General features: G+C 33.5%; 2 protein-coding genes across 4 annotated transcripts; one reads left to right on the forward strand and one right to left on the reverse strand.

The window, feature by feature from the left end:
* Nucleotides 1-1,734: 1,734 nt before the first annotated feature.
* On the forward strand, nucleotides 1,735-9,826 carry LOC145642700 (putative inactive purple acid phosphatase 27). The gene is made up of 13 exons (XM_081693873.1): nucleotides 1,735-2,078; nucleotides 2,857-2,944; nucleotides 6,321-6,590; nucleotides 6,827-6,935; nucleotides 7,037-7,151; nucleotides 7,259-7,391; nucleotides 7,659-7,846; nucleotides 7,951-8,137; nucleotides 8,252-8,319; nucleotides 8,504-8,597; nucleotides 8,703-8,891; nucleotides 9,074-9,154; nucleotides 9,289-9,826. The coding sequence occupies exons 1-13, from the start codon at nucleotides 1,735-1,737 to the stop codon at nucleotides 9,343-9,345; spliced, it is 1,923 nt and encodes a 640-aa protein (XP_081549999.1). The 3' UTR covers nucleotides 9,346-9,826.
* On the reverse strand, nucleotides 7,753-14,935 carry LOC145641684 (pentatricopeptide repeat-containing protein At3g58590-like). 3 transcript variants are annotated; one of them, XM_081692594.1, is made up of 4 exons: nucleotides 14,808-14,935; nucleotides 10,873-13,534; nucleotides 10,465-10,540; nucleotides 7,753-7,871 (listed from the first exon to the last, which is right to left on the reverse strand). In XM_081692594.1, exon 2 carries the CDS (start codon nucleotides 13,525-13,527, stop codon nucleotides 11,221-11,223), a length of 2,307 nt encoding a protein of 768 aa, XP_081548720.1. In that variant the 5' UTR covers nucleotides 13,528-13,534; nucleotides 14,808-14,935; the 3' UTR covers nucleotides 7,753-7,871; nucleotides 10,465-10,540; nucleotides 10,873-11,220. The 3 variants fall into 3 exon arrangements, with proteins under 3 accessions (XP_081548720.1, XP_081548722.1, XP_081548721.1); XM_081692595.1 differs by lacking the exon at nucleotides 7,753-7,871 and adding an exon at nucleotides 7,997-8,129; XM_081692596.1 differs by lacking the exons at nucleotides 7,753-7,871; nucleotides 10,465-10,540 and adding an exon at nucleotides 7,992-8,129.
* Nucleotides 14,936-15,237: the final 302 nt, after the last annotated feature.

Below are 15,237 nucleotides of genomic sequence, written 5' to 3' on the forward strand. Positions count from 1 at the left end.
GATAATACCAATACCTGCTAGAATCGGGACATGGGTGAGAATTGATCCCAAGACCTGCTAGAATCGGGAGGGAAGCTCTAACCACTTGAGCTATCCCTCACTCTCATAAAATACCAATATTATTATTAGTCATTTATGCCTACTACATAGTTTAAATCGTTACAAAAACACATCAATTCCTAACTAATTGTGTATTAAACATATATTTTGAAATTTGACATTTTGATTAAAAATTTATTTCAAAATTTAAAAAACAACTCGGGCATCGCACGGGGCACAAAACTAGTTTTAAATAAAATCAATTCAAGCCCGTATAAATTTAACCCTTCTCTTACTAAATAATGATGAAGCTAGACTTAATTAAGGACAGGGGCCAGTCTAATAAAAATATAGGGACAATAGGGTCATATATGAGCCAATTCAATTGGCTCGAGTAGGGCGAAGCACCAATTAGGGGCCATGGCTCTCATAGGACCCAACTAAGCATCGCCCCTGTTATTAAACCCCATAAGGCCATAACTAAGCAAGGCTTGTTCTCATGTGCTCACATTAAACCCTATTTTGTGATTAATAGATCAAGACTTTAGCAGTTTACTCCCAAATATCATCTCCTTGCCTAATCTTAACATGGTATTAGAGTTACTCTAAATTAGGGTTCTAACATTTAGCATTTAACAATTTAGAAACTTTACTTTTTCATGATACAAGGCTGACCAATATGATGTGCAACAATGTATGTTGTGATCAATTATTTAATTGTATGCCGATGAAGGCGTTGTAATAAATTATATAACAATGCAAGACTAACCAATATAATAATGTGCAACAATATGTCAATATACAGTATATGTTGTAATCAATTACTCCGTACTATTTAATTGTATGCGATCAAGGCATGCAATGTAAAATAAATTATAAGTTTACAATTGCAAATTAAAAAAAAAAAAGTATCATTGTTGCCAAAATAAATAAGATAGGAAGAAAATTCCACGATATTAAAAATTTAGTGTTTCATTATGTGAAATCTTAATAATCTTTTTTTATTCTCATGTTTCTTTTTGTATGTTTCTTTTTACAAAAATATCAATACACACGCATAAATATGAAAAGACAAGTAAACTAGTTAGGACCCTCAATTTAATACTTCGTATGTGATTTCTGTCCGTTAATAATTTCGAATTTGTGAGTATTCACATGTTAGTATACATTGCCAAAACTAATTTCAACTGAATTTAGTTTTTACTTTATTTTTTAAAAAAATTTTATCTAATCAATATTATTACACTGAGTAATAATACTAGAGAGCATATAAATAATTGAATATACTGTATGATAATCAACATTGCCATGGTATCGTTTGAAAATCCAAAGGAATATTTCCAATATATACACTATAAAAATCAAATTGGATAATCCCCATCAATTATGATTTCCTTATTTATTGTTGACTATAGACATACAAAAATAAATTGTGAATAAACTATACCAACCAAAAAAAAAAAAATGGTGTGAACACAAAATTATGTAAAAAGAGGTTTTCAAAAAAAAAAAGAAGAAAAAAAATCTAAAAAGTGTTTCAAGGTTTATCACAAGCCACATCATAAAAAGGCAAATCAAACTAAAACTTTACACATCACTACTCTTATAAATACTCATCATATAATTAATCTAATTACAATTTGCAAATCATTTACAAAAATAAGTGACACATACATGAAAAGAACGAGTAAAACCATGTCACTCCCTACATTTTTCAACCCCAAATTTCTTATAATTTTCACCATCAAAATCTTCATTCTTAGCTCAACAATTTCTAATGCACTTCCAACATCATCATCTCTTTCAAATGTCCAATTCGAGGCCGAAAATTCGCATAATAATGAGCATGAAATACCCCTTTTTCGAAAACTTAATAGACGACACTTGATTGATTGTCTTTCTTCTAACCCTTATCTTCAAATTAGTGTCAATACTTCTTCACGTCTCTCTAATGAGCAATACATCAATGTCACCGTCTCCGGTATATCGCGACCGTCCGATAAGTATTGGGTTGCCATGGTTTCTCCTTCTCATTCTAGGTACGTACATAATTAAGCTCGTTCTTATTCTATGTCATCACGCCATTTTCTTGTTCACGAGGTTAATTTTCTCACAAAAAATGTTAAAGAGTAACAAAATTAACCGGGTTTTTCTCTCAAAAAGAAGAAATTTTCAACATTACAACAAACTATACTCAAAATTTTTTTTGGTATACCACATATAATCATTTGATTTTCCTAAAAATAAGTACCAAGAGAACGCTAATTAGTTTCAACTCCATATTAGTTATGTATCACTTAGTACTTGTTTAATAACTAATACATAACATTTTAACTACTCTCTTCATTTTTTTTTAGTTTTACTCATGTTTTATTTTAATATATTAATTCTTTTTTGTCCTATTCACTGTACTTTACCTTATTTTTGACATTTTTTTTTTTTTTTTTTTTTCTGATCCTTTGATTTTACTTAATTACACATTTCTACACTCGCTCTTTTATTTTATTCGGTTTTTTCTTACATAAACTCACATTTTTACATTTGATATTCAAACTGGATATAGACTATAGTGAAGTTAAATTAAAATTATTTATATGTTAACAATTAATTGTATTGAAAAGTACGTATCAACCAAATTATTATACACGAAAAATTGAAAATTTGAATGAATCTATATTGTTGTTAAACTTCTTGAAAGCTAAATTTATTTAAAAGAATATTGTAATAATTTGTTTTAACATTTACTTCTTGAAAGCTAAATTTATTTAAAAGAATATTGTAATAATTTGTTTTAACATTTAAGTTAATATTTTTCAGTGTGAAATACTGCCCTCTTAACACTTTGTTGTATAAACAAACCGGGGATTTGAGTAATCTTCCTCTTCTTTGCCATTATCCTGTCAAGGTATCACTTATTTATTTATTTACTTATTTATTTACATATTTTTCATGTTAATAATATTTGTTAGAAATGTTGAATATATCAAGGTTGCATTCATATTAACAAATTATTTATGTTGTCTATTATTCTTTCAATTATTAGAGTATATGATGCAATGTTGAAAGTTGTGGTAACCATCTTATAGATGATATATGCGTTATTTATGGATCGAACATAGTATAGAATAAAGTATTTTATGCGAATATAAATTAAATAAAGTATAACGGTTCAATGATTAAATAATTGAGTTGCGGAATGTAGAAGTTAAGATGATATCATATATGTGGTATGTCATGGAAAATGCCTAAATTTTATTGAAAAGGAGAGAAAGATATAAGTTAAGTTGTTTATATCCACATACATCTAAATGGGAGGCCCCCTAAAATGGTACTTGAATTACTTTTTAACTAAAAATTACGAAAGAATTGCCTAAACTTTTAGTTATTACTTACCTTAATTGGTTATAATTAGTAAGGTATAATTTAGTTTAGTGGATGAAGTTTCTTAAGTTACGGTTTATTATATCATGTCATCATGGTTCACACGGTACGTAACATGTTTGTGATAATAATAGGAAAAAAAATATATAATAATAATAATAATAATAATAATAATAATAATAATAATAATAATAATAATAATAATAATAGCTAGCTTAGACTTGTTAACACGTTAGATTTTTAGTACTATGTATATTATTATAATACTTCAAAAAAAATGTATATTATAATAAAAGACTTAAATATATAAATTATATTCTTTTCAAGAACTTCAACTATTAATTAATGATCTAAAGATATTTTTCTTGATTAAAATTTATTTTATTTAGTACACTGTATGTTTTTATTGATTAGAATTTTTTAGGAAGAATTAATTGTGACTAAACTTTTTTTTGTATTAATAAGAATTAATTGTTTTGATCCACTAATACTTTTATATATCATACTTGTTGATTTTAAAGCTATAATTAGTTAATTACTAACCAAAAGGAATTAATGATCGCATTTGTTAAATATAAAAATATTTCAATTTTTCTAGTTGGAGGGAACACGCTCTTAGCTAACTCAAGTGACCCTGCATTGATCGATCATAAGGTAATGGAGAATTTCATAATAATAGAAGCATTGACAAAGTTGTACCAACAACTAATTAGAATGCCATCTGGCCTTAAAAAAATAAAACGTAGTTCTTCTATATATTCCAAGATAAAGAAACATTTTTATTTGAATTGCATAAAATTGAAGAGATAAACCAACATATACCTCCTCCATTATATATTACTTCAACACATTATTTTGGCAAGCTCTCTAAGATGAATATTAGACTATAAACATACAAATTAATCATAATAATTTTACCACCAATAAAAAGAATATATTAAGTAGTTATGGTTTAAAATTTATCACTTCATTCATCGGTTAATCTTTTTTAATTACTTCCTCAAATATAAAAAGTGTTGCAAGTAAAATTTAAAAAATAATAATAAATAGTCTCTTGTTCATTTGGAATCACTAGAAAAGCTTTAACCACTTGAGTTATTTCTCGCTATATAAAAAATAAGAAAAAAAAATCTTAGAGTATTATAAGTTAATAAAAGTCACTTTAAATCCACTAGTTTATGTTCACACATTTATTATTGGTCGACATTATAAGTACCGTGTCTTAAATTGGTAGCACTAGATGACTAGAATTATCTTGAACCAGTTGAATGTAGATCAACTTTTTCCAACTACAAACATTGGCATCAAATGTCACATGAATTATATTCAAACTGTTTCGATACAAACATACGGAGTATCAAAATTGTAATCAAACATTTTATGTGAATGCTTTTCATCCATACTTCTTCAATAAAAACCAACCACAAACTCTTAGAATTAGAATCAATATCCAGCTATCAACTCATGGACCAACACATGCATTGATCTTGAAAAGAAACTTTTAACTTGTATTCAATTCGAGTACTTAACTCCATCTGTTCTTTTGAGATTGTTCAATTTTCCTCATTTCACTCTACTTAGGGCATGTTCACTTCAACTTAATTTCAGTTTAGTTTAGTTTAGCTCTTAATTTTCTTCTCTCATTAAATATTCATTCCAGTTCAATTTAGTTCAATTCAGCTCCAATCAGTTCAGTTCAGTTCAATTCAGTTCCAATCAGTTCAGTTCAGTTCAGTAAATGTGAACAGGTCCTAGACTAGTTTGAATGAATCAATAATTTTGTCTTCATGCATGTGAGGTAAGGGGTAAAGTACAAAATAAAGATATGGTGTTCTTATTATGGATTAACAATATAACGTAATTAAAATGACTTTATTGTCCATAATAAAACGAGGCAAGGATAGTATTAGTTAGGGTACACATGTTAAGTTCTTATATATTTTTATTGATGTATATTTATTGTACTCTCAACAAAAACCAAACACAGAACATGTTTAGGGTAAAAATTACCCTAGACAGGTGTCCCAATAAGAGAAGGCCACGTGTCGAGCTCAGGATGGCCCATGTGGCTCAACATCCTCTTGAAACATGGGCCGATGAGAGGTTGCCACGTGTCGAGCTCAGGACGGCCCACGTGGCTCAATGTCCTCTTGACACTTGGCGTCCTCAGATGTGTTTCTGGAATGGCGGCTTTCAAAGGCCCAAACTTCTAGGAGCGCCGTAAAACGGCGCAGCCCACTAAAATCTAGGTCAAGTGACCTAGGTAGGGGCACTTTTCCCAACGACCCTATAAATAGGGAGATATTTCCCCACTTTGGGGACACATTCAATCATTTATTACACCCTTATTCTCTCACATCAGAGAAAGACCTGAGCTTGGAATCCGAGCAGATCCCCACCTAAATTTTCGTTCTTTTTATTCCGTTTCCAGTTACTGACTTGATCGTCGGAGGCGGAGCTCCAACCACCCGGGGTCTCCGTTATTTTGCAGGTACAGCCCAGCCGGATCAGACTTCGTGACGTAACTCTCCCAAGGGACAAAAACACCCAAAACAGAACATATTTTTATGTCAAAATAAATAACGTTCATGCTCATACTCGTACCTGATACTCATCCCACCTTTTAATCCTTAAACCCTCATTTTTACATACCAAATGCTCCGCCAATTTTCAAAAACTTCCCATAACACCCCCCCCCCCCCCCCCTATGTTCCCCGGCTGCCCAAAAGTTTGTTATGAATACAAAAATGTGTGTAACCAATAATCCAATATGAACTTAGCATATATTACTTCTTTTTGTGAGAAGGGATTCCATCGAAATTGAATTAAATTTGATAAAATTGTTTCTTAATTTAATAAGACTTTTTATTCCTAACTTCATTCTTTGCTCAAAATTATAGGCTGCATTTCTGAAAAATGATCCAGATTTCTTAACCTGCAAAAAGAGTGAATGCAAGAAACAAGGAGCTAATGGAAGCTGCAGTACCAAAACTTGCACCTCATCAATTATATTTCATGTCATCAACATACGAACAGACATCGAATTTGTGCTCTTTGACAACGGCTTTAATGCACCTTGCATCTTAAAGAGAACTACACCTCTTCCATTTGCTACTCCTAATAAGCCACTCTATGGACATATTTCAAGCGTGAACTCAGCAGCTACCTCGGTAATACACATATACAACTAAACTCGATAATTAGACAAATCGAACATTATGTAGTTAATATTTGAGGCCTTCCTCTGTCTAATCTCAGAGCTAAGAGCTAACCAATCACCTTGAGCTGAGACCGAGGAAGTACCAAAGTTTACAAAAATATATTTGGAAGTTTTCTTTGTCGTCATGGATTAGTAGATTAGAATTTTAAATTATGAACTTCGTAATAATTTAAACAAAAACTGCAGATGAGAGTAACATGGGTGAGTGGAAGTATGGAACCTCAACAAGTTCAATATGGTAATGGCAAATCAGTAACATCAAATGTTTCAACATTTACACAAGATGATATGTGTGGTAATAACCCATTGCTAATATTTGAGCAAATTTCATTATCTTTTCCTGTAAATTTTACATGTTTTTATAATCTTGGATGTCCAAATAATACAATCATATAGGTGGCATTGTGAAGAGTCCTGCAGAGGATTTTGGATGGCATGATCCAGGTTATATACATACAGCTGTTATAACAGGACTTCAGGCTTCTGCAAAATTTTCCTACAAATATGGAAGGTTGTTCTTCTCTACTGTTTGACACACCAATAGTCTTATTCCCCCTTGGTTCTTTGAGTCTTGAATTGTGTCCTCAACAAGTTTGTTTCTGCTGCGCTGCTGTGCAGTGGTGCAGTTGGATGGAGTGATGAGGTCCAATTTAGAACACCGCCTGCAGGAGGATCAGATGAACTGATGTTTTTAGCTTTTGGTGATATGGGAAAAGCTCCTCGAGATTCTACAGTAGAGCATTATATTCAGGTAAGAGCCATAGCATTTTCTCCTTTTAAGGCATGTAGGCCAGAATTAGTCCTAATGTGCTTAAGACCACAACCTTGGCTAGAATCATAGTTTTCTTGACCTGCATTTTGACAGTGCGGGTTAGATTGTAGTAAGTCAACAATCCTAACCATATATTGCATTCGTCAACAATCACTAAATTTAAATAACTGCTTTTGACTGCAGTCATATAAACATATTTGATATTTCATCAATTTCCAGCCAACTAACCTTAATTTATGGCATTAGCCAGGATCACTCTCAGTGGTGGATGCAATGGCAGAGGAAGTTGCTACAGGCAAAGTGGACTCCATCTTTCACATAGGTGACATCAGTTATGCCACAGGTTTCTTAGTCGAGTGGGACTACTTTCTTCACCTCATCACACCTTTAGCATCTCGAGTATCTTACATGACCGCAATTGGGAACCATGAAAGGTTCATTATATTTTTCTTATCTGATCTGAAAATCCAAACAAACTCGCAATCAGCATCTTTATTAATGCTTCTTTCTTGTTTCAATTGTCTTGCCAAAACAATAGGGACTACGCTGATTCAGGATCAGTGTACCCAACACCAGACTCCGGTGGAGAATGTGGTGTTCCTTACGAGAGTTACTTCCAAATGCCAACCTCATTAAAAGATAAGCCTTGGTACTCCATTGAACAAGGTCCTGTTCACTTCACTGTCATCTCAACCGAGCATAAGTGGACGCCAGGTTCTGAACAGGTATAATTCAATCATTAATCCTCATTTCTTCCTAAATAAAAATTATTTTTCTTCTGAATCATTTTCAGTAATTTTTGGTCCTTTGATTACCCTTCTTCCGTTGCACTTTTGCAGTACAATTGGATGAAATCAGATATGGCTTCAGTTAACAGGACAAGAACTCCTTGGCTAATATTTAATGGGTTAGTTCAATATTTTCCATCACTATTCTTCGCTGTGTAGTGGTTTAAATAGTCCTTCTGTGCAACTTTACATATCAATGGTCAAAGAGTAATCTTAGAAAACAAACTCAGGAACAGAGGGAGTATTACAGTTGTAACCTTAATGAAAGCCAATCTTGACACAAAAGTTATGGTTTCATTTCAGGCACAGGCCAATGTACACTTCTGCAAAATCGGCTCTAGTCAGTGTTGATCCGTTATTTGTTACTTTTGTTGAGCCATTACTACTCCAAAACAAGGTTAATTCTTCTCATCAAATGAATTTATATTAGTATATATTTGCACTAGTAAATGAAATTTTTGGTTTAATAAAAAATTTGACAACTGTATATGATTTGTGTTAGGTTGATTTGGTGTTGTTCGGGCATGTTCACAACTACGAGAGGACTTGTGCATTGTATAAAGGCAAATGCAAAGCCAAACCTGTGAAAGATGTGAATGGAATAGACACTTTTAATAACTCAAACTATGCTGCTCCTGTTCAAGCTGTTATTGGGATGGCAGGGTTCACTTTGGATGAATTCTCACCTATAGTAAGGCCTTGTTAACTTTTTCCATAGTATAAGGTCTTACATGTTATTTGAATAATTTCATAATTTAAACAAGTATATTGTTTTGAAAAAAGAATATTTGAAAAAAACATAAGTTTCAATTCATTCTAAATATTAATCTTCATCAAATTATAGAAATGTTTATTAACACTATTTTGTTACAGGCACAAGATTGGAGTTTAAAGAGGATTAGCAAGTTCGGTTATTCAAGAATACATGCAAAAAGGGAAGAATTGAATTTTGAGGTTTGTTTTTGCAAAATAACTCATTATGAATCCATTAAAAGAAAAAAAAAATATTGAAGCACTCTTTAGACATTATTGGTAAAATTTCTTATGTGACTATTTTCGAATGTAATTCTTCTTTTCATACCTTGCAGTTTGTGGACTCAAATACAAGGCAAGTCGAGGATTCATTTCGGATTATAAAGAAGTAAACTTAATCGAGGAAGGGAAGTTTTTGCACTTGTTTCATTTCAAACCAACCCATACATTAGAACTAGCTCAAAGCTAATCAAGGAAAGAGAGTGTGTCCCCATCATGTTTCATTTCAAGTCCCGAAGAAGAGTTGATCAAGGATAGTTTTTTTAATCAAACTAGCTAGTTTCGTATAGAATCATATATAGTGTCAGCAATTTCAACACATACAATAGTACATTCTTGTGATTCATTGAAAAATTAAATTTGGCACTTTGTATGAAATGAAATGTGTACATGATCATAAGAAATTGATAGGAAAAAGATGGTTGGAATTATATAAAGTTATGTGAATTTTTGTATGTGGTGTTTGGAAGCTTTCATGTTCATATTGGGTGTTACTCAGGTGATACTGTTTGTATTCAGTAATTTCAGTTTTTCATTATAAGATACACAATTATGCAGCTAAAATTTTCTTTACCAATTGTTTAGGCCTTTGTCTCATAATTTAGGCAAATATGGACTTTATAATATAGATTGAGAGAAATACATTCTAATTTTTCCCTTCCTAACACAAAACAAAACAAAATTTAAAAAAAAATAAAATAAAAAAAATAAAAATAAAAAAAATGATGCATTAGAAACACACACATTTACACAATAATGATAGTCTCCGGGAAAATCAGCTCAGAAAATTTGAAGAAATCTGGGGGGGGGGGGGGGGGAGCGAATTTCAAAATGACCATCAATTAATAAATAATCAAAAAATGAAATTAAAAAAATAGCCCTTTGATTGGAATCTTTGGATTGAGAAAGTTGAAGAGAAAGGAAGAGAGGAGAAAAAAAGGGATCCATTCATCCATCCGCCCTTGTTTGGATACCATTTAGTAGGAGGGAAGGGAAGGGAAAGGAAATGAAGGATTCATTTTCACTCCATCTTTAATAAACTATAAAATGTAACCTTACCTTCTCTCCCCCCTTCCTTTCCTCTCCCTTCATTCTGTCCCCACTGCCTTCTTCTTCAATCCCTTCCCTTTCCCTTCTACATTGTTATCCCAACAAACCGTAAATGAAATAAAAAACAACAAATAAAGCTCTATTTAAATTATAAAATGAAAAGCAAGAAAGGGAGCCCTAACCTAAGCCATTAGAAGGATCTTCAATGGTGTGGTAAGTATGGCAGAAGAATGACAGTCTGAGAGGAGATATGTTGTGCTGAGGAAAAAGTGGCAAAAAAAAAAGGAGGAAGCTAGGGCATATTGCCAGCTAATTCACATTAACTGCAACATAAAACAATCAACCAAAATGACAAGTGTTGGTGAAACCAACGATGCCAGATTAAATTAATGGTTAATGGTTTCCTATTCAATACCAGCATATAGATTTGAGGGTTATAATATGCAATGAGAAGTTTGTCATCTTTCTGGAAATTGTTAAAATTAACAAACCCAAAATTCAAATAATTCAATAACACATTATTCAAATAAAAATCAAAGAATAAACTCAGATTCTAAAATCTAACAGTAAACCAAAATAAAAGAACTTACAAGTTAAAAGCGATTTCCATCAAATTCAAAAGCTTGAATTGGCTTGTGCACCGTTACTGTCTTCATATTCTTGATCACTCTCACTGTTATTTCTGGATTTGTTCTTCAATTGAGAGGAAATTAGCAGAGAGAAAGAAGATGGTAACAAGAGAAGCAGTGTGAAAGGGGAGATATATAGTGCTGAGGACATAGTGGGAGAAAAGGAGGAAGACCAACTAAGAGGAAGTGAGTCTGCACATGAAAAGCAACAAATTTCATGTGATCTTCAGGTGCATGTAGCTGCTACAGTGTTTTCACCATTTACACACTCAGATCAATATTCATAAGCATATATCAGTTTCATACTTTTTAATGGTTGGAAATATGTCTCTTGCAGCCTTCTAGGAAACTACGCCATATAAGAGCATTTGGAGGGAATGGCATGCTAGTGATCACTTGCTCTGCTTCCTTTAAATGCCCATGACGAGCTAATAGGTCCACCACACCATGATAATGATCCATCCCTGGCTCAAGATCATATAACCTTTGCATTCGTGAAAAGAGCGCCATTCCTTCTTCAACTAAGCCTCCATGTCTGCATGCTGAAAGCACAGCCACAAATGATACAGTATCTGGCTTGATTCCCAGGAGCTCCATTTCCTTAAACCTTTTCAAGGCCTGTAATACAAAGCCATGATGCCCAAGAGCAGAAATTATAGTAGTCCATGTAATAAGGTTCTTATCTTGTGTAGCATCAAAGACTTTCACCGAATCTTCAACACATCCACATTTTGCATACATGTCTATTAGGGTGTTGCAAACAAATGTGTCACAACGTTCAAAGTTGGACTTAATTAGGAGACCATGGATGGAAATACCAAAAGCAAGGCAGCGCAGACTGGTGCAACTACACAGGACACTCACGATTGTATAATTGTCAGGATAAATTTGTAGTTCCAGCATGTGCTTAAAAATTTCAAATGCTTCAGTATGATAGCCATTATGAGAGCAAGTAGACACTAGAATGTTCCAAGAAATAATGTCAGGTTCATCCAGCTTAGAGAGGATCTCCATAGACTTATCAGACTCCCCCTTTCTACTATAAGCAGCAGCTATGACATTGGAGGAAACCACTGGAATTGGTGTCTCCGCATAATTGGCAATGAGCAATGCATCAGATATTAGTCCATTTTTGGCATACGAGGTAATCAGCGAGCTAAACACATACTCATGTTGAAGGTATCCCGTTCTTATAATCAAACAATGGAGCTGTTGCAGCTCAAGGACAGAAGATACTTTCAGCACCGTAGAAAATGTAAACTCGTTAGGACAATAACCAAACTGAAGCATCTCTTGAAATAAAGATAAAGAGCTGCTCTGACTTTTAGAAGTGACAGCTGCAATCAAGCTGTTCCATGAAACAACATTTCTATCACATATTTCATCAAAGCACCGTCGAGCACAAACTAACATATCGCACTTCCCATAGAAGTCAACCAATGCACTACCCACAGAAACATCATTTTTCATTGAGTTTTTTATAACCTTAGAATGGACATAATCTCCACAAAGTTGTATCCGCAGATTGGCCGAACAATTGATAGCACCAACATAAGTAGTTTTGTTAGGCAAAATCCCTTCGCAGAGCATATGACAGAGCAGCTCTAATCCCCTGCCAGGACTGTCACTTCTCGCCAACGGCCCAATCAAGGTATTGTATGTCACAACATCACGAAATGGCATATCCTCAAACATTTTTACAGCCAAAGAAAAGTTCATGCATTTCACACACATGTTGAGAAGGGAATTTGAGGTAGAAACTTCATGAGTTAAACCGGTTTTAATAACTAGACTATGCACTTGTTGTCCTAATTCTTGCGCCTTTTCTCCCGTAAAACCAGACAGTAAACCAACTATAGAGCCCTCGGAAAGCTTATAACTTGCCCTGGTCATCTCACGAAATAAAAGCATAGATTCTTCCATGAACCCATGATATCCTAGCAAAGATATAACAGAATTCCATGTGACCAGACTCTTGTGAGGCATATCTTCAAAAACTCGAACAGCCTTGTCAATACACCCATGTCTGCCAAACATACCAATTAAAGCAGTCCCAGCATGAGGTTCAGCAAATAGCAATCCATTCTTCAACATTAACCCATGTAAAATAAATCCTCTCTTCAAGTCCAAAGAAGAACAAGAGAGAAGACCACCAAAAGTGAATTGGGTCGGTCTAAAACCACAAATCCACATACAAGAAAAGAGTTCCCAAGCATCATCCACCTGCTCATTGCGACTATATGCACTCATTAAAGCATTGTAGGAGACCAAGTTCTTTTGGGGTATTTCGTCAAATACCTTATGTGCACTCTGTAACTCATGGAAAGAAGCATACAAAGAGATAATGTTATTAGCAAAGTAGGTTGATTGTCTAGCATATGAACCCAGAGTAATGGTAAGAGCATGTAAGGATTGTACTGCTTTGAGGGTTGCAGCTTTAGTGCATTTATGCAGGAAATCATGAAGCTGTTCATCTTGATATCCAATTAAAGTATGTTGGAGTGTACTGAACAATTGACAATGCCTTAAATTAGCAGTAGAAGAACAAGGCAATTTCAACAATACAGAGCACAAAGATTTTCGGAGGTTTGCGCTTGGTATATAGGAGGTGATCATGTACAACCTGCTAAAGAAGAAAAGTCAGTCGAGTAGACCCAAGTTCAGAGATGAATTACAATTACAAGTTACAACCCAAAGTCAAAATTAAATAGTAAAAGGAAAACATAAGTGCTAGAATGGAGTGTATTCTTAATACCAACAATGGCAAAGTTATGAGTAATACATCACCTGCTCAATTAACGATGCTTTTTTTTTTCCTATATCATATGGTAGCATAAAATTTTACTATAAAGCCAATGTAGGGAATATCATGTAAAAATCAGACATGATTTCACGACAACAATTAAGGACTAGTATAGTATATGTATATCTGCTGAGAACTAAATTAGAGTTAGTGCAAAAGGTATAGTATAGCAGCCTTCCCAAGCGAGCCTCCAACAAACCCCCATGACGTGATAGGAAGGATATTACGGGAAGCAATGAGGAAATATTTTCCTGCCAATGGAATCGAATGAGGGGAGAACTTTACATCCAGTTGAGAGGGCAGGACATCCCGACCCTATAATTATTAAGCTTTTGCAATGATACTTGGATCAACTCTATTCGTAACCATTTTTTGCATTTGGAACTTTCTATCTTCTTGGGTCGATAATCAATCGACTTTCATTTGGATAGTGAGTAGTTTTTATAATACTAAGCTTTGCTAATCACCTTAAGAACATGCAATTGCTATATCAATCCTCATTGCTAATCATATCATTTAAGAACCCTCCTCAATCCTCACCTCTTAAGTTGACTCTGCAACCATCCTCAAAGCCACAACCGTCTCTGAGGTAAGGCAGCAGAGGCGGCCACCTCGGCCAAGATAAAAAATTCCACTTTTATAGTTCCGCCCTAACATTAAAGGGTTTCGCAACACATTAGCAACCACATTTGACACAATTATCAGATTGAATTCTTCTCGTTTAAGAATTCCAGGAAGAAAATTTCCATTTATATAGTTCGTAACTAACATCAAAGGGTTCTGTAACACATTAGCAACCACATTTCACTCAATTGTCAGATTAAGTTCTGATCGCTTAAGGATATGATAACCAAAATTCTAACAACAAAACTTCTCGTTGGAATCATTCAGTAACTATAACTAACTGTTCAATTATCTACCTAAGAAGAACCCTAAACTGACTATAATCTAGCAAAGAAATTTCTCGTTATAATATTTCAGTGTTGATAACCAATAGTTCAATATTCTACCTTAGAAGAACCCTAAATTGAATGCAATGACTAAATTAAAGATTAATACTTGAATGTGAAAATGAGATTCGATGAAAGATTACCTCAGAGTGAAGCTACTTCAATGGAGGAGAGAGAAAGCTCAAGAGCTGCTTTAATGGAAAACTCAGAGTATGCTTTCAATGGAGAAGAGAGGGGGAGCAACAATTTCCTTTGAATTCAGCAAAAGAAATTTTTCAATTTTTTTAAAACGATGCTGCTAATGAGCGCCCGAGACGTTAGTTAAGGATAAATTATATTACTTGAAATGGTATTAAGTTAGGAATTCATAACAAAATTACGCGTTATTCGGTGTAATTAATGTTAATTTTACTCTAATATTTGCACTTTAATTCTCTTATCTAACGCCCCGGGAGCGCTCATTAGCTTTTGCCTTTTAAAAAATACCTTTATTACTAAGGGAAAGGCTAATGAGCACCCAGGGCGTTAGATAATAAGAGGAGTAAAAGTGAAAATATTAGAGTAAAAATAATA

The sequence above is a fragment of the Chenopodium album genome, chromosome 8 (genome assembly GCF_948465745.1).
Source record: "Chenopodium album chromosome 8, dcCheAlbu1.1, whole genome shotgun sequence".
In the NCBI taxonomy this organism is placed as follows: domain Eukaryota; kingdom Viridiplantae; phylum Streptophyta; class Magnoliopsida; order Caryophyllales; family Amaranthaceae; genus Chenopodium; species Chenopodium album.